Source organism: Tachypleus tridentatus, chromosome 13, assembly GCF_004210375.1.
Source record: "Tachypleus tridentatus isolate NWPU-2018 chromosome 13, ASM421037v1, whole genome shotgun sequence".
Taxonomy (NCBI): domain Eukaryota; kingdom Metazoa; phylum Arthropoda; class Merostomata; order Xiphosura; family Limulidae; genus Tachypleus; species Tachypleus tridentatus.
Genome location: NC_134837.1, coordinates 182,701,330 through 182,721,770, shown reverse-complemented (window position 1 = coordinate 182,721,770; position 20,441 = coordinate 182,701,330). Strand labels below are relative to the sequence as shown.

General features: G+C 33.7%; 2 protein-coding genes across 4 annotated transcripts; both read left to right on the top strand.

Moving 5' to 3' along the window:
- Positions 1-265: 265 nt before the first annotated feature.
- Positions 266-7,994, top strand: LOC143237973 (longistatin-like). Of its 3 annotated transcripts, none has more exons than XM_076477791.1 (5): positions 267-409; positions 1,615-1,764; positions 2,785-2,871; positions 3,154-3,272; positions 6,925-7,994. In XM_076477791.1, exons 1-5 carry the CDS (start codon positions 369-371, stop codon positions 7,038-7,040), a joined length of 513 nt encoding a protein of 170 aa, XP_076333906.1. In that variant the 5' UTR covers positions 267-368; the 3' UTR covers positions 7,041-7,994. The 3 variants fall into 3 exon arrangements, with proteins under 3 accessions (XP_076333908.1, XP_076333906.1, XP_076333907.1); XM_076477792.1 differs by having other exon boundaries at positions 277-409; positions 1,618-1,764; XM_076477793.1 differs by lacking the exon at positions 2,785-2,871 and having other exon boundaries at positions 266-409.
- A 2,689-nt stretch (positions 7,995-10,683) lies between these two features.
- LOC143239289 (multiple coagulation factor deficiency protein 2 homolog) lies at positions 10,684-16,042 on the top strand. Its single transcript, XM_076480214.1, has 5 exons — positions 10,684-10,838; positions 12,433-12,583; positions 13,053-13,139; positions 13,798-13,967; positions 15,811-16,042. The coding sequence occupies exons 2-5, from the start codon at positions 12,444-12,446 to the stop codon at positions 15,900-15,902; spliced, it is 489 nt and encodes a 162-aa protein (XP_076336329.1). The 5' UTR covers positions 10,684-10,838; positions 12,433-12,443; the 3' UTR covers positions 15,903-16,042.
- Positions 16,043-20,441: the final 4,399 nt, after the last annotated feature.

Below are 20,441 nucleotides of genomic sequence, written 5' to 3'. Positions count from 1 at the left end.
AAGGTGCATGATATGCGCACAAATTATTTCTACTGTTTCTATGTGCCTTTTTTAATTCAGGAAACCTCATCGATACATGTACATTTGTATCAACTGAGCGGAAAGATGGAAGAGAATGACATCACAAACAAACTTTCGATCGAATAAAGTGAGGTTTTGGTTTGCGTGATTGGTTGATAGTATCATTCAAATCTATGTCTTCGACACGTGGAAGTGTACAGAGCCATTTGTGAATAACGCATGCGTTACATCATCCAATATATATATACACATGTATTTGTTTTCCGCAGAATAGCGGAAGAACAGATTAACAACATGATACCATCGCGAAGTATCTCACGTCATTAAACACTGATTAAAGCGACACAATGAGTGAAAGACACCCCATAAACTATCTGTCTTATCCAAGGTACGTACATTTTACTTGAAGATTTATGCGACAGTCAAATCCCATTACTTGAATAGAGTATTTTGTTTGTTTCTGAATTTCGTGCAAAGCTACATGAGGGCTATCTGCGCTACCCACTCCTAATTTAGTAGTGAAAGACTAGAGGGAAGAAAGCTAGTCATCACCACTCCATTGCCAACTCTTGGGCTACTTTTAACCAACGAATAGTGAGACTGACCACACATTATAACGCCCCCACGGGTGAAAGGGCGAGCAAGTTTTGGTGTGACGGGGATTCGAACCCGTGGCCCTCGAATTACAAGTCGAGTGTTCTAACCACCTGGCCATGCCGGGCCAATAGAGTAGCCAAATAGTTGGTGGTGGGTGCTGTTGACTAGCCACCTTCCCTCTAGTCTATCAAATGAAAGTTAGTGGCAAATAGCGAAGACACCTATGAAGTAGCTTTGCGCAGTTATTAAAAACATGAAAACCAATCAGTATCGTTTAAAGTAACTATTTAGTACGATGTTAAACGTTTTGCTACTTGGTATTGTTGAAACGTTTCATCTGTAAGACAACTTTTACCTTCCAATGAAGAATTTCTTTGTGCTGATAATTTATTTGAAGTTTAAATATATTAAACCTTCATAAAATATCAATTTATTTTCCAATTTTTGAACTATACAGGGTTAGGAAAACGTGTATAACTTCAAACTGACTGACGTATCTAAATTTAAAATAAAACGATAAAATCATTTCAAATGCGTATTAATATCAGTTGCCCCCTAGAGTATCATGTGATGATACTATATTGAGTGTAATCTGTGTTTTCTGTTATGCGTGTAAAATGGTTTCAAATCATAGCCAAAACGTAAAAAAGAGCAACAGTAGGTTAGTTTAGAATATTGCTTTATCTGTTGTGTCGTACATCAGGGATCGAATCTTCAAAATAGAAATTGATAAATAAAAAGTAATCCAAATCCAACAGTTATAAAGAAAATGATTTACCATAAAATGAAATTAGTAATAAGAAAATTATTAGACAAAACGAATAAAACTCGTTTCTCAACTGCGATTTATCCAATTGACATGAGTTTATTTCTCGGCAGTGTTAAAATGAATACACCATTTGAATTATGTTTACGAGTAGTTAAACATAGCTTATCCACTTGCATTCTTGCGTATCTTTTTCTACAAATGTAATATTGATTTTTGTTTATTTTTAGTAGTTTCATCTTATTCCTAATCGGTTATGCGCTTTTTGTTTATCCGGAAAGTGGAAATGGAAACATACAAGAAAATAAAAGTACTGCTTCCGTCACAGCAGAAGATGTTCGACGAAAATGGGATGCAGAGGAAATTATTAGGGACTTAGAGTAGGTATCTGTTTGTTTATTTGTTTTGTTTTTAATTTCGCGCAAAGCTACAAAAGGGCTATCTGCACTAGCCGTCCCTAATTTTGCAGTGTAAGACTAGAGGGAAGGTAGCTAGTTACCACCACCCACCGAGTAGTGGGATTGACCATAACATTATAACGCACCCACGGCTGAAAATGAGCATATTTGGTGCTGCGGGATAGCTATCCGTGAAACCCTTAAAAAAGAGGGTGGTTTAAAAGTTAGCTTTCTCCACAGTGGTATATTACCTTTCATATGTTCATTTATTTCAGATAAGTACTTGTGAATGGTACGTAACATAAGCATGGCACACTGATTGACAGGGAACCAGCGAATTTTGGTGTTGCAATCAAAACGTTATCTGCACAAATTAGATTTAATTGTGAGTGAACCGACTTTTACTTGTAACTCAATCCCAACTTATATGCGTGGTTCCATTTATAAAAAAACGTATTTCGCAATTTTTAATTTTATAAAGCTGGCAATTATCGTCAGTAACGAACGTCTTAAAACGTCCTTCTGGATATTTTGTGTAATGAACATCTAAAACAAGTCTTGAGAAGGTTTAATACAAAGAATGTGTATGATAATTGATATAATGAAAGTCTAAAAACAGGTGCTGGGCACATTTAATATAGTGGAAGTATATGAAAGTGTATGTATATTATCAGAACCAAGACATATGATTTATAAGTTATTTCACACGTGAACCATCAAGGTAAAATGCTCATTGAAGTGAAGGAGTGAACTGCTGACGAATAATTTGTTTCTAAATTTCTCATGCACAATTCTGAGCACAAACAAATTCGTTCCTATTCTATCTTAATAAATTCCTTTTGACCTTTATTCTCGAACACAGTGTCTCACAGAGTTTGTGTGCATTAAATTGAATTTCAAAGGATATTTAATCTTCGTTTAGTATAGACGTTTGTAACAAAACTGTAGTGAACGGCGAAATATATATATTTTTTGTTTTTCTGCTTCTTATGCTTAAACAAGCCACATAAAAGAAGATCTGAATAATATTCTGGAACTCCATGAATCGGGAGCAATTTCTCCAAATGACTCTTTATTTTATTTTTTTCGGTAAGTACAGATTCTATGTGTAGAAATATGTTTCGTATATATATAATTATAATTATAATCCACAAGTATTTATGCTGTAAGTGTTTTTAAATGTTTTCTAAATTTGTCAATTTAAAAATAAGTATGACAAAGCTGTCATATAGTTTTTTAGCTTTATTTAGTTACTCACGGATTTTAGGGTTTCTCTTTGCTTGCACTAATTACACTATAGTGCACCCATCTATCGTTGACTTATTGTACTAAATCTACGACATATATTTAATTCTTCCTACATTTTTTTAGTATGCACGACTTTGACGACAATAAGATGTTAGACGGTATAGAGTTGATAGTCGCTGTTCGCCACTCCTTCGAACACTCGAATCAACCAGAAGATGAGATGCCATTAGTTGAAGTGGTTCGTAAGTATAAATATATTTTGGGATATGTATTACACATATGGAAGTTGTTATCGTCACAACTATTTGGAGATCCAACTGTACAGGAAATAAACTCGTGATCAAATTTGATTTAGGATACTTATTTCTTGCTACTTTCGATATAAGGACCTATTAGTCTTTAACACTGAAATGGGTAAATAGATAAAGGGTTTTGGATTTGAGGTGATTTTTTTTGTTTGAGCACAAACCAACACATTGGACTATCTGAGTTCTGTTTGTCATGAAGATCGAACCCTAAATTTAAGAGTTAGTATTCAGGCTTACTACTGAGCTGCACAATCAAAGAAACCGACTGTCTTTGACAATAATTTGAGGTTATTAAAAAAGACGTATTATTTCAACATTAATTTCAGTATATAAATAAATTTATTGGTCAATAGCAATGATTTAGGTATACAGATACAGGTCCAGTAATCTTTAACAATGATTTAGGTATACAGATACAGGGTCCAGTAGTCTTTAACAATGATTTAAGTATACAGATACAGGGTCCAGTAGTCTTTAACAATGATTTAAGTATACAGATACAGGGTCCAGTAGTCTTTAACAATGATTTAGGTACACAGATACAGGGTTTAATAATCTTTAACAATGATTTAGGTATACAGATACAGGGTCCAGTAGTCTTTAACAATGATTTAGGTATACAGATACATGGCCAAGTTTAAGGTTTAGGGTGTGTTGATAAATTTACCTGGAACAACTAATCGAAAAGTTGAGACTGTTCAGCTTTCCACTTAAATCAGATGTTACAGTACTACATTTTTTATTTATCAGATTTTGTTCCCAGGTGTACAACCCAGAGAAAATTAAAACTAGAAACACGTAGCTTCTAGATGATGCACGTTTTGAAACCCACACAGGAACAAAATGTAAAGGTGTTAGTTTGTGAAGAGAACAGTTAGAGACGGATTAAGTTCAGGATGTTTTTGATATAATAGTGCTGTGAGGGTTAATATTGATACCAAAACTGAAAGAACTGTGGTCTTTGCTTTACTAACAAATGCATTAATGATACACTGAACATTTGAGGAATATAATTGTATAAAACATGATATTAAACTGAATTCTGTCGTTAAAATAGACCAATGCTGTGTGATTAACATCTTGAGCAGTATTTCTTTATGACAGATGATAGTAAGAAAAAAGAGAAACAGAGCCCAAATAATATTTAAATTTTCAAATCTTTTACACATCGTGAAACAAACCGAATTCGCTTATTACGACGTTTCCTATATATTTTGTGTAACTCTCTTTCTCTCTTCACATATATATATATATATACAATGCTGGCCAAAATCTTAAGGCCAATGAATATAAAGAAAAAATATGCATTTTGCATTGTTAGACTGAACCACTTATTTGAGTAGAGCTTTGAAAGGTAAAAATAAAAAAAGGGAAAATAAAAAACTTTTTTAGCATTTAATATGGAAAATGTGAACACTATGAAATTAGCCTAAATACTAGCTGGTCAAAAGTTTAAGACCATACCAAAAAGAAGTCCTAAACAGGGTAGGAAATGCCCAACAAGAGGTCTCAGTAATGAGTTGCACGGCTATCATTGCGAATAACTGCAAAAATTCGCTTTGGCATGGTCGATATAAGCATTTGCAGAAGGCTGGCTGGAATGTTATTCCAAGTGGTGAAAATGGCTTCACGAAGATCATGCATTGTTTGGAATTGACATCCATTTCTATAGACTTTCCTCGCCATCCACCTCCAAACATTTTTAATGGGGTTCAGTTCGAGTGAACACGCTGGATGGTCCAAAAGAATCACGTTATTCGCCATGAAAAAGTCCTTTGTCCTGCGGACTTTATGGATTGTAGCGTTGTCCTGCTGAAAGATGCAGTCATTTCATGTAAGCGAGGGCCTTCAGTCAATAAGGACGCTCCCTCCAACATGCCAATATAGTCAGCTGCTGTTTGACGCCTCTGTATAACCTGAAGCTCCATTTTTCCACGGAAGCACCCCGGATCATGATGGAACCTCCTCCACTGTTTAGTGTAGAAAATGTCTCCGGTGGGATATCCTTATCGTGCCAGTCACGTTGGAAGCCATCTGGACCATCCAGGTTAATTTTTTTCTCATCAGAGGACAAAACCTTCGTCCACTTTTCTACGTCCCATGTTTGGTGCTTCTCAGCAATGTTTAACCGAGCTTTTTTGTGGTGTGGAAGGAGGCGTGGCCTTTGAAGACTTTTACGGTTTTTAAAGCCTTTCTCTCGTATATGCCGTCTTATTGTTCTTGAGCTGCATTCTGCGTCCGTAAGGGCCTTAATCTGGTTCGACGATTGGCTGGTGACTTACCGGACAACCCGTCGAATCCTCCTGCTCAACGCCGGCGAAATATTCTTCAGCCGACCACTTGGCATTCTTGTTCCGTATCTCTCAGGATCCTTTAAGAAATTTGCAACAGCAGTTTTACTTCGCCAAATCTCACCAGCGATGGCATGTTGAGAGAGACCTTGCTGTTGCATCTCGACAATTCTGCCACGTTCAACTTTTTAGCCTTTGCCATGTTTTTACCCAATGTAACACAGGAGATGCCAGCTAGTATTTAGGCTAATTTCATAGTGTTCACATTTTCCCTATTAAATGCTAAAAAGGTTTTTTATTTTTATTTTCCCTTTTCTCATTTTCATCTTTCGAAGCTCTACTCAAATAAGTGGTTGACTCTAACAAAGCAAAATGCATATTTTTTCTTTATGTTCATTGGCCTTAAGATTTTGGTCAGCAGTGTGTGTGTGTGTGTGTGTGTGTGTAAAATTTATGGCATCTCTGTCACAAGACACAGATTTGTTAAGGCTGGTTTAGTGGCTAGGGTGCTCGACTTGCAACTCAGGGGTCGTGGGATCGAAACCTGCCAACAAACGTACTCGCCATTTCAGTCTTGGGTGCACTATAATATGGTAGTCAACCGAATTTATTTTTTACAATATTTTATATGTATTTGCCTCTAGCGGCACAACGTTATGTTTGTGGACTTACAAATCTAAAAACCGGGTTTCGATAACTGTAGTGAGCAGATTACAGATAGTCCATTGTGTAGCTTTGTGCTTAATTCAAAACAACAACCTATGAGTTTACTGTAGCTCTACATATACGAAATTGGTAGGATTTCTATTAAAAACACAGATTTATTAAAGTTGGCTTCATGGTTAGGGTGCTCGACTTGCAACTTAGGGGTCGTGGGATCGAAACCTGACACCGGACATACTTGCCATTTCGGCCTTGGGGGGCTATAATATGATGTCATTCCTACTTTTTGTTGGCAAAGAGTAGCCAAAGAGTTAGTGATGGATGATTTTTACTAGCTGTCTCCCACCATTTTAATCTATTGCTCCTAAATTAGGAATGGCTAGCGCAGGTAGCCCTCGAATAGCCTTGTGTCAAATTCAAGAAACAAACTTTAAGGTTATTCTAATATTTCTTTGTACTAACAAAGTTATATCAGTTATCTATTTTAAAAAAATGGTTGGGATGTTATAGAAGTAACCTAAACGTGTGATGGCTGTTAAACATTATTGAGGTAAACATATTGCAAAAAGTACTTAATTTTCTTAAATAATATTTCAATCGATTTAACTGGGAATTGTTTGTGATTTTTCTAGAAATAGTTGATTCCTTTTTCAAATACGACGAAGACAAGAATGGATTTTTGACATATCCAGAAATGAGAAAGAACCTCGGAGACACAATACAGACCAAAGAAGAACACAAAAAATGAACTCTTCCTTTTCCACGTGGGACAGCGGCAAATCTACGAATTTATAATGCTAAAATCCGGGGTTGTATTCCTCGCAATAGCCAGCCAAGTTTGTCTTTGTTTATGTAACATACTGAGAAGGCTATTATTAAAATTTGTATCTAATTGTTGTTTTTTTCTGTAAGAAAATCAAACATATTTATTGTGCTAATAAATAAATTGCATTATCTGGAACCATAACTTTCAGAAGTACATAAACATTTAAAAATTAGGACCTGAATCAAAAGTAATCAGATTCACAATGTTTATTACTGCAAAAAAATTTTGTTCACTGTTTAAAAAAATACGAAACAAACTTCAAACAACAAAAACTGCTAAAAAAGATAAAACTTGTTCAATAATTTCTCGACAAAAAAGCGAACAATTGATTCTTAAAGATATACGATTTTTTTAAACTAATAATAAATCAAAAAGAAAGACAAAAAACCGTTTTGGAAAGATTAAAGTTAAAGAAGGAAAATTTTTTTAAAAAACTAGCTTTGAAACCTCCTACCTGAACACATCTGTATGATCTGAGTATAGAAATATTGTGCAACAATATCTTTAAATATCTGAAAGAATATTCTGAAATAGTGGTAGTTTCGAAAATGGATAATTTGATTTTTGTGGAAGAAAGAATCGATGATTTTGTAGTATTTATAGTTAGTTTAGGCAGTAATCAATCCTTTTATGTAAAACACTGTTTGAGAAAACATCCGTCTCTAATGAATCAGTAGCTCTTAAGTAGTTTTTTATTTCTGTTACACGAAATATTGAACTTATTGAAGTTAGTGACAAAAAAAGAAAATCTCCTTATCTGCCTAACAAATTTGGACAAGACAGAAACAAGAAGGAATAATCCTCTGTGACAGTTCAGTAGATATTTGCTGCTAAATGTTGATAAATACCGATTGAAATAAATTATTTGTACATCTCTCTGGTTTTGTTTCAATATTTATTAATTTATTTATAGATACATATATATTTTCTATTTTTGACAGTTATATATTTATTTCAACATTTATCTTCATAATTGTTTATTTTTTATTGAGGATAAAAACGTTTAAGTACGGATTTGTAACAAGCAAATGTTCATTTAATTCAACAGACCCAAAGTATGTTAAAATATTTGTTACTGACCTTTAATGAAAATGTTATTTTAATATTTAATATGTGTTACATGAAAGTTGACAGTCATATTTGGATTAAGCAAGATCAAATTATGTTGAAACCTAATGTTACCGACTTTTAGCTGACAAGAAATATCTTCTAAAGTTGTATTTTCTGATAATCTGATCACCCTAAAACGTTGGAAGTGACTTAATGTTTGAGGCTGTGTACCAGAAGGTCCATAGTCTATAACATGAAGCCGGTTAATGAGTTTCATACTTTCAGTTATAGGTACGTTATACGAATGTTTGTTTTGTTTGCTTATTTTTGAAATTTCGCATATAGTCACATGAAGGCTATTTACTCTAGCCTTCCCTAATTTAGCAGCGTAAGAGAAGAAGAAAGGTAACAAAGTCATCAACGTCTACTGTCAACTCCTGGGCTACTCTTTTACCAACGAATAGTCAGGATGACCTTAACATTATAATGACTCCACGGCTGAAAGGGCTAGTATGTTTGATGCGATAGGGATTCCAATCCGCGACCCTCAAATTACGAGTCGAGCGCCCTAATCACCAGACAGTGCCAAGCCTGTTATATATGTGATAGCCAATCCTTTTGTTTAATTAAAAAAATCTGAGAATTTCCTTCATGGTGGTGGGTGCTGTGATTGGCTGGTTGTCTTCCCTCTGTTCAGTAGCTCAAAGTTAGAGATGGTTTCCACTAATCTCAAAAAGGATCTCGGACCTAGTCGTTTACCTCACAAGGTGTCGTTTGTGTTCAAAATACTAAATATCAATAATTGGCCAAACTACAGATATTTGTTTTGTTATTAAACACAAAGCTACACGAGGGCTATTTGTTCTGGGCCAATCACAGGTATCAAAACCGGGTTTCTAGCGTTGTAAGCCCGCAGATATGCTACTGTGCCACTGGGGAAGGGGGTAATTATTTGTTATTATAATGTAAAGAAGAAGGAGTATGTTACTGAGTTTTCTTTTAAGTGGTGATGGATGTTACAGTTAAAATTAAGTGGTGATGGATGTTACAGTTAAAATTATCTGATTTTACATGGAGGTTTCATCTTTCTAAACTGTATACAGTTTCAATATCTGATTAATTTTAATAATGCACTTTAATATTCAGATTTCGGCCCAACTATAAACAGTTAAGATAAATACCTTCATTTGATAAAACGTTACCATAAGCTATATTTGATTGAGCTGAGAGTTTAAATAGAATGAACTTTAAAACCGAGCAACTGTCACAAATTTTGAGATTTTCGTTGAATAAAGTTTGTTTGCTTTTGAAATTCGCGTAAAGTCCAAAGGGAATATCTGCACTATCTGTCCCTAATGTTGCAGTGATAGACTAGAGGGAAAGTAGCTAGTCTTCACCACCCACTGCCAACTCTGGAGCTACTATTTTACGAACGAATAGTAGGATTGTTCGTAACATTATAACATTCCCACGGCTGAAAGGGCAAACTTGTTTTGCGGGATGAGGATTTGAACCCAATACCATAGATTGCGAATAAAGCACCCTAATCACCTAGATTTTTGTTGTAAGATATTTATTAGTTTGTTTTTTTTGGGGGGGAGGGGTAACTTTTATAACCTAGAGCACAATATATCTTTTTTAATAAGTTTTCACGGTTTTAAAATCTGATCCACTTTTAGGAAAAATAGTCTTTGCGCACTTAGGAAAACAGCTGGTATAGTATTAACACTTTTACTATTAAAGCAGAGAACAACGTTCCGACTCTCCTAGATATATTTTTGTTTCAAGTGGGTTTCTCTTCATCAAAAGTTTGTTTCTCCACATTTTTAATCACGTGTAACTTACAAGAAGCTTTTCTTAAAATCAATTACTTAACTTTTATTGAGTTTTAACAGAATTTATTTAGTTCATTTAGTCTGTTCTTAGAGACTTTTTAGCGAAAAAAACGCAGCAACTCTTTTCTTAGAAAGAGACTGAAATAACCTGTTTTGAAACCACCAATCGAGTGTAAAACAAACAGTGGCATCTATGATAAAATTACAAATATTATTTACTGAATACTTTATTTCATTTTAAAAATTTGAAAGCTATTTCAATTTAAACAAATTTTCTGATAGAAATTTAGTTTCTGAAAGTTTATATGTCACTAACTAAGCCTTGGAAAAGTGATGATGGTGGCGATACAAGTCTTATTAAAATAATGTATAATATTTAAATCACGTACCGTACTAAACAGGAGACTAAGTGCCGTACTTATAAAGTGATTGTACATGTGTATTTTAAAATATATTCCGAAGTTTTTCTATAATTTCGAACGCCTTAATTACAAAAACTCACTTCAACTGCTTTGAACATAACAAAACGTAGTTGCGTTTTACTGAAAACGTTTAACATCGAACACAAAATGCACACGGATGAAGAGAGACATAGAGCCAAGAATACAATAACCATCTGCTTACCCGTATTTAAGGTATGCCACCTGTTCGCACAGACCACGTGACTGAACATCTGTCCAAATTTTTCCTAATCTGCCAAATAACAAACTAAACCGATAGAGACGTATTAAATGTTTCATACTGCAAGACACAGCTATAATTTAATGAAACATTTAAATAAAACAAAAAGTTACAATATAAATTCTAGATCGAGGATTAGTAACAACCTGAAAAGGTAAGTGTTTTCTGAAGATAAACTTTTATTCAAGTTAATTATTTTCAGCCTATCATGTATGCATACCTAAGTACTTCATAGTTCTGCTTGATTGATAAACATCGAAATTTCCAGTTTCTTACACAAAAAGTTTATTATTTTATACATTACAACAAATTCCTTGCAGTGGACAAAGGTTTAATAAATATGCAAGCCTGATGGAGAAAGCTTTAAGCAATATTTTTATAACGTTTTATATAGTTTGACGAGTTATTCTGGATTATTCCGTAAATATAATGACAAATCCAAAATCCACATAAAAGTAACGAATTCATTTATATCTTCACTAACGTTTACGACAATACAGGTTATGTTCACTTCGTAAATAACTTTTGATCAGAAGTTATGAGACTACAGATACAATAAACAAACACCCTAAATAACTGTTTACCTTACTGATTACTCATTAATTAACTGAACACTTTACTGACTGTGGCATTTACATTGTTCTCGTTTTCTTCTTATTGCACCAGATTTCTAAATTATTACATCACGATGATCAGTGACGTACTTAGATAGGTGTTAGAGAGGACCTCAGCCCCAGGGCATATTGATAATTTTATTCTATGTAAAATTACATAGGATGTAGGGCACACAAAACTTATTATTCCCTAGACCCACACAACCCTAAATCCGCCACTGACGATGATGATGTAATGACATCTTCAATCTAGAAATTAAACGCTTAAACTGAAATAAAAATATAAATTACAAAAATACAGATAAGTTTTTTTTTGTATTTTGAATAATAATAAATATATACTTAAAATATTTTGGATTTGGTTTGAATTTCGCGCAAAGCTACACGAGGGCTATCTGCGCTAGCCGTTCCTAATTTATCAGTGTAAGATTAGAGAGAAGGCAGTTAGTCATCACCACCCACGGCAAACTCTTGGAATACTCTTTTACCAACGAATAGTGGAATTAACCGTCACATTATAACGCCCCCACCACTCAGAGAGCGAGCATCTTTTGTGCGACAGATATTCGAACCTGAGACCCTCAGATTACGGGTCGTGTGCCTTAACCACCTAGCCATGCCGGACCGTAAATATTTTGGAAGTTATGTACCTAAAGCTTTGGTGAAAATGAAGTGCAAGGTTTACACTTCGCAAGTCAAATTCTACCTCAATATTACTATAGTTTTGTTGTTTCATATTTTTTTCGTGAAATATGTAATATTTTTGCATTATTAGTCATTCATATCCAATAGAAAGTTCTCTGTTTCAGCTAATTCACTCGACGTTGTTTGTGTGTTCTGTAAAACTAGAAATAAATATATTTTATAAATAAATTTTCTTTGCTCTTATTTTGGACTGGATAGTTAATTTTTGTTACAGCTTATAAAATCTCAATGTATTATTTGCTTATAACAATACTCAGTGTAAGTAACTAACCAAGAAAACTGTGTAAAATAAAGTTTTCTCCGTAATACGTACAAAAAGGGACCTAACCAGCAGTGATTGAATGGGATTAATTAATATTTATTTTTTGTGAACAACTGCGTGTGAAAGATATGCGTCATTCATTATTTATATTTCGTTGTTTACTTCAGTACTCGAGGAAATGGAGCTACGCCTAGTTCCTCTCTGGACTGTTATAATCTCGTCCAGTCTTCCAATGGTAATGTTGAGAGAACCGAGGCATAATGGCCACGTCCCAGACTTACTTGACAAGGGATCTTCAAGTATTCTTCATGATGAAAGGTAAGAAAATAATTCAAAGAAGGACCTTAAAAGATGATAAGTAATCTGTATAATGAAATTTTATCTTCTTTTTTATTGTAGAAATTTACAGTCTTCACCCGTCGAGAATTCCCAGAAGGTAACTAAATGTTTTACAGAAAAGTAAAATATTTGGTTTTAGTAAATTAATAGTAATCTTGTTGTTTTCCAAAGTTCCTGAAATATGTGTTATATGAAGTGTTTTAACACCATGAAAATTGTGATCTACTGAAATAAATGAATTAAAGTTTCCATAGTATTAATAAAATCTTTTTTTATGTAAATTAGCGTCTGGAGAATTAAAGTTATCCTAGTTTTATAATATGGTAAGAAATTAGCGTTTCGGAATCTTTTTATTCTATCAGCCAATTTTTTGTATTAATTAATGTTGTATATTTTTATTCATCCAAAAATATTAACTTATCCAATAAATGCATGTATTTAAATACAGGCACATTCGAGCAGATCTTTATAACTACTTCGGTGTCAGTATGGACGAAACTTTGACGAATAGTGAAATAGGTGTATACTTTTTTCAGTAAGTATTTGATGAAATGTATTTTTCGTAGTTGTGTGTTGATGATGTTTAAAGATAGTCTAAATATTTAGACTATCTTTAAATTAGTCAGTTTTAAAGCACAGGGTTTGGTTTGTTTTGAATTTTGGACAAAGCTACACTAGAGCTATCTGCGCTTACCGTCCCTAATTTAGAAGAGATAGACAAGAAGAAAATACATCTAGTGAAGATCAACTTTTGAACTATTATTTCACCAATAAATAGGAAAATTGACCTTAACATTATAACGCCTCACGGCTGAAAGGGCAAGAATATTTGGTGTGACGGGAATTCGAACTCGCGACTCTTAGACTGCGAGTTCAGTGCACATCATAGAGCACAGCATTAGATGGAATTAATCTTTTCGTCAGGGGCGGCGTGTATAAGAGGCTTGTGTGTATGTTTTTATCCTAAATTTCTGAGAGGATTTGTTTACTTACTAACTGTTAAGAGCAAAGCTGCGCAATGATTTTTCTGAGTTATGCACATTGCGGGTATCGAACCACTATTTTGTCATTATAAACCCTCAAGCTTACTGCTGAGCCTCTGAGGGTTATTAAAATGATCATGGTAACTTTAATAATACTGAAAATTTTTACAAATTGTTCACTAACACATTGTTTCTTGCAATCTTTCACAGGTTACACGATTTGGACAAAGATAATAGACTAGACGGATTAGAGATTCTAGCCGCAATAAATCACGTTGCTGATAACGTCTATGATCCGTCTGATGATGAGAACGAAGCATCTCATCCGGCAACTTACTTCGTGCAACAAAAGTGGAACACAAAGTTTGCCAATGACGCAGGTCGGTTGGTATTAAAAAGGATTGTGACGTAAAATTAAAGAAAAGGCTTCCAGAAGTAGCTTAATGTATATTTTTTTATGTTTCATTTCAAGTTTAAAATAATTAAAATGGAAATTATCACTGAAGAGTCGAAGAAGGACTGACAAGATCAGTGACCAAAGGTCAGTATTAGAATTAGTATCTCATTAAAATATATAGGAAGAAAAATTGAATGTTTTGACACCAATTTCAGGTGGACATTTATACACTTTGTCTATCGTGGGTGTTGTTGTACACCATAAAAACATTATTTATACAAATGAGATTGTTATAAAGAAATTCATTACAGCATGCTTTATCACTCTAACTATAAAATAAGTTCATGCAGGATATGAAAGTATGTGGACTTTTTATCTTGTTTACAGAGTTGTTTCTGAAAAACAACAACAAATATACTAAACAAAACAACATGAAACTCCGGAATTTTCCCGTCTCTTATCATAAACCCAAATCCACAATTTTCACTTTCGAACTAACTTATTGAAGTAAGGCGTCTTTGTATAATACTTCACGACATATCAAATATGTAAGTTGTATAGGTAAGATTTAGATACGGGGGGAGGGGCAAAGTTTGTTTCTTTGTGTGTTTTGGAATTTCGCGAAAAACCACATGAAGACTATTTGCGCTAGCCGCCCTTAATTTAGCAGTGTAATGCTAGAGGGAAAGCAGCTAGTCATCACCACCCTCCGTCAACTCTTCAGCTACTCCTTTACCAACGAATAGTGGGATTAACCGTCACATAATGACGCACCCACGGTTGAAAGGGCGAGCATGTTTCGTGTGACGAGGATCTGAAACCACGACCCTCGGATTACGAGTCGAGTGCCTTAACACGCTTGGCCATGACAGGCTTGGATAATAATAATAACGACTTCTTTCTTTTCTCGTTAAATTCACATATGCATTAATTAATAACGAATACAACAAAAACAAAGTAACGTACATGATACAACTTCAATAGTCCAAGTTCGACTTTTATACCATTTGCACAACACTGTATCGTTTTATTATTATACTCGCTGAGGTTTTATTTCACCTTTGACACTGTGGAGGTATTACAACCCCACCTTAACTTGTATTGCATGATGTCATGAAGTCCTGTATGTAGACATTGTTATTGTTAAAAGCTAGTTTTAACATTTAGAACTGCAGATTTGGCATGATGTTAAATAATGAGGAAATTTCTATGTTTTTCTGTGCTTTTGTTTCAATGGTGGGCTCCTACTCTTAGAAATAATACTACAAAATTCTAAATACTCAACTGAAATCACAGTTCACACTAAATTATCCTATAAGTGGACTGGTCAAATATGGCGAAGTAATCTTTTATGATCATCTTACTTGCATGTGCAACATCTAAACGTCCACCACATTATTCCTGTTGACCTCATTCATTTGAAATTGGTGCACAAAAAAATTCAATTTTTTTTACGTATTTCAATGAGACACTACAAAGTTCCATCTCTGTTACTAACTTTTGATCACTAATTTTGCCGGTTCTCCTTTGATAAAGACTAAATATTGTTTTTTTGGAATCAAGGAGAAATTAAAGAAATATTTTACTGAAAACATGTAATTTGAAAGTAGCTGCATATATATATAGATACATATATAGATATATAGATACATATATATATTAAAATCTAAATAGAAATATCAAACATTATTATCATCATTTATGACTTCCGTATTTCAGACATCACTGCTTGTACAAACATCTCAAGGAAACTACACCAAAACATTTCGGAAACAGAAACTTGTAGTTTGTTACTCATCATTTGTTTCTCTGTTTTTAATTTTCAGTTGTCATCGATAAGATCTTGCAAGAAAACGACTTGAATAAAGATGGATTTCTGATCTACTCCGAGTACGCATTGGCCAGACAAAGAACGTGAATTTTCCCTCTAATTTAGATCTAAGTTCTTTGTTTTTTTAATATTTCTGGTAATTTTTAATCTGAAATTTCAATTACAAATTGAAGTTCATTTCTTTGTTAAATGTTTAAATAATAAATAACTCATTTGTGAAAAGAAAACTAGTCGTTGTTAACTGATTATCACATTGTTAAACTGATGAAACAGTATCTTTGTTTCATGACCACAAACGAAAATTAGTTAAGAGAGATATTTGAAAATTCGAGAAGAGTTCTTAGATGATTTTATGAAGTAATATATTTTTATGTGCCCAAGACAACTAACAAATAATAAAAATTAATTTAGAGATAAAGAGTGAGAACATTGCGCTCTTACTGAGAAAAGGTGACCTAACTTAACTGCAGATGTGTAATTTTGAATGTTCCAGATCAGAAGTCGGCAACCTTTTTCCGCACAGGGGCCAGAGGCCATGTCTTTGAGCGGATGGACGGCAACATAAAGTTAAAAACTTGAATTCTTTTATAGGACCACCACGGGCCGGGTGGATGGGATATTTCGTTTGAGGACCGAGGGTCAGATGATTTCGGCTGGCGGGTCGTAGGTTGCCGACCCCTGTTCTATATTATAGGATAAGCTGTTCAGATCGATGAAGGGGTCTTAAGCAACATACAAACACGTGAAAGATTTTTTCCCCATTAAGGATTTATTCCTAATTTAAATATAATCTAGTTCAATGTAGTAAATCTCTTTCTTTAGAACAAAATTGTCAGCCATATTTGGATGTAAAAATCAACTTAATATTATCACATTTCATTATATTTATGTCAGGAAAGGCTTTTATAGTCCGTTTACAAAAAGAGTTTACAGATATAAATGACACAAGCAGAATAGTTTTGATCAGAACGTTTGGGTAAAATACCTCGTTCTTAGTGTTTGTCAACATATATAAATATAATTTAATTACATCAATAAATTCAAGAGTGGACAGCCAGAAAAGCATCAATAATCCCGGGAAATGATGGCACTCAAAAACAAACAGAACATTCCATTACGATAACTTAAATACAGATACACAAAAACAAACAGAACATTCCATTACGATAACTCAAATACAGATACACAAAAACAGACAGAACATTCCATTATTTTGATGGACAGAGGAAGACGAGTCAGAGGCAGATATAGACTTACTTGGCTCGATGATATTAAAACTGTGGATGTAAACGAGAAGTTATAACTAGGAAAGTTAATGTAAGCATTGATTACCATGGAAATATAGAGGGTAATGAAGAATCAGTCATTGATCCTCAGAATTGGAGAGGACGCCATAATTAATTAATGTTTTAAACATGGTATTGACTTAAAAAAAAAAAACACTGTTCAAAATGTAAAATACATGTCGTGAAGAAAGTGTTTCTTCATTTATTTATACAAATAGACATACGTACATATGTAAATAAATTCATTAAACAATAAGTATGATATTTTCAAGAAAAGTGTCGAGACGACACTCGAACCAGGATTTCATAAGTAGCATATTAGTATTCTACATTGAGCCAATAATTACCCGAGAGTTGTTTTTTTTTAAAGCTTAGGCTTAATTACTTATGTACGTATGTACATAGATACACAAATTCATTGAACAATAAGTATGATACTTTCAAGAAAAGTGTCGAGACGACACACAACCAGAATTACATAAGTTGTTGTTGTTGTTGTTGTTTTGAATTAAGCACAAAACTACACAATGGGCTATCTGGGCTCTGCCCACTACGGGTATCGAAACCCGGTGTTTAGCGTTATAAGTCCGTAGACATACCGCTGAGCCACTGGAGGGTAATTCCATAACTAGCAAATTAGTATTCTACATTGAGCCAATAATTACCCGAGAGTTGTTTGTTTTTAAGGTTAGGCTTGATTACTTATGTAATTCATTCAAAGAAACATTAGAAAATAAATATTTAAATCAATAAGAAATCTTTCTGAACAGCTTTCGAAAAGAAACAGAGTATTTGATTAGAATATAAATAAAGAACAGTGGAAGACACTTTGTAGAAGTTTATCCGTAGCATCAGTTACCAAGGAATTCAAAAGTTTAAGCCTAACTTTTATAGCAAGTTTTATTCTAAGATAATAATTGTTAAAAAATGAAATTATTACTCCTCAGTATCTTTATGATGTTTAGGACGCAAATCATTAAAAGAATGTGAAAGCTATAGCGCGAAAACGTAGTTAACGGTGTTTTCAGCCATAAGTATAGTTTGGATGATGTTGAATATTTAATTTAAACCTGAATAATTATACTAAGCACTATTATAAATAGTCGTTAAAGCCTAAAACGAGTAAACAAATAAGTTTAACGGTGTTTCAACTTCAATATTTTATTAATTTCGGTAAAACCACATGTCCGTGGGTTCATTATTTTCAAGATAACCGTATTGAAGCTACTCGTTGATTTTTCACATGCTAAGTAGTATTATCAGTTTTCACCATTACGAGTGATGAGCTACAGACCTTAGTTAAACATATTAGTTCCAAGTTTTTTATATATGCATACTTGCTTTATCACGTTGCTTTAAAAACTTAAATTTGAAAACTATTAAACATTTCTGGTTAAAGGTAAGTTTAGAATTAAACAATTTAACATAATAAGAAAGAGAAATATACAAGAAGTATATTTGGATAATGTTGGATGTTATCAATTGGATATAATTGCTAATAACGATATTTTCCGACTAATCCGAACAAAATCACACGTCGAAAATTTGAGATTAATTAAATTTCTTCAATTGTCAAAAAACAAACAAACAGACTTTACTTATACATCTTAATAGAATAAACACAAGTAATTTCTACTCGGAGACGCTAGACTTTGTTATTTTTATGTCTTTAGTTTTAAAATATCGTACGCCTAAAAGTTTTTAGTATAGATGAAACTTCCCTTATTAATGTGACTTTTTATCTTCTGAACATCACGATACCGTAATTCAACATTATATACTTTTTTACGTTTTTATTGTCAAAATGTTTCACAATATTTGAATATTTCTGGTGTTTTTACCAAACTTGAACCGAAATGTTGTGTTGTGGAAGACGCCATTATAATCGAGAGTGTTCTGTGATGATACATAAATATGAAAACTTAAAAAGAATAAAAAGACGTGAGTGAGTGTTTTATTCACATTATTTTCGTTCTTATGATTTTAATATCCGAATGCTGGCTAAGCATTGTAAACTAATAGGCCTAATACCTGTGATAAAAATCGCGTAAACTGAACAAACGTGATAATGTTAAATTTCTCAGAGTATGTGAGTTGGAATTTTTTATGAATTCACAAATAATTAAGTGATGGCTTTATGCGAACAATAAAGCTCTGGTTGTGTTACGAAATGCTTGATGCGTTTTTTACAATTAGCGTGTATTTTTCACAGAGAGAATTTAAGAACTAACATATCAGTACTTATGAGTGTGACGTTGTAAAAATTATTATCACAACTAACAAGTATTCTTTACACAACAGTTTTTCAAAATATACAATAAACAAGAAACACAATATTACTAATATCAATGCATTATCAACTTAAGACTCTCTTATTTGTTATAACTTTTTTTTTAATGTTACGATCGTGTTAATTATTTATAATCTAGTAAAGGAATGCTGCATGCTGTAAATCTAGGTGTGGATTACCTCCACCCCCATCCGCCAACACTCTTTGTGTCCCCCCATCCACTATTCTACGTTGAAACATATGAACCAATTGGGTCCGGCATGGCCAGGTGGATAAAGAACTCGACTTGTAATCCGAGGGTCGCGGGTTCGAATCCCCGTAACACCAAACATGCTTGCCCTATCAGCCGTGGGGGCGTTGTATGTGACGGTCAATCCCACTATTCGTTGGTAAAAGAGTAACCCAAGAGTTGGCGGTGGGTGGTGATGATTAGCTGCCTTCCCTCTAGTCTCACGCTGCTAAATTAGGGACGGCTAGCGCAGATAGCCCTCGTGTAGCTTTGCGCAAAATTCAAACCAAATTAACCAATTGTTTGTTACAAAGGTAACTATGCTTGGCGCGAACTTACACTCTTGTGCAAATTAATTGAAACAAGACGAAAAATTACGATTTTTTCAATTTTTTGCTTTTATTTCTGAGAATTCAAAAATTACTCACAAATTAATACATGATATGACCGCCTATAGTTTTCAGAAGATCATTAATCCGCTTTGACATCGAGTCCAAGAGTTGACTGGAATCTTTACTAATTTTTGGATCGCTGTATTACACCTCAATTATGGACTCAACTAGCTTATCTTTCGTAGTACAGTCTTTTCCCCGAAGTCTTTCTTTACAAATCGTCCAAAGATTTTCAATAGGATTTAAGTCCGGAGAGTTTCCAGGCCAGTCCAGCACCTTTATGCGTGTTGTAGTCATAAAATTCTTCACAAGTTTCGATGTGTGGCACGGAGCCAGATCTTGCTGAAAAATGCCAGATCCATCTGGAAATCTCTTTTTCAATTCTGGAACGACTCTTCTCTGTAAAACTTCAATGTACTGTGTTAACAA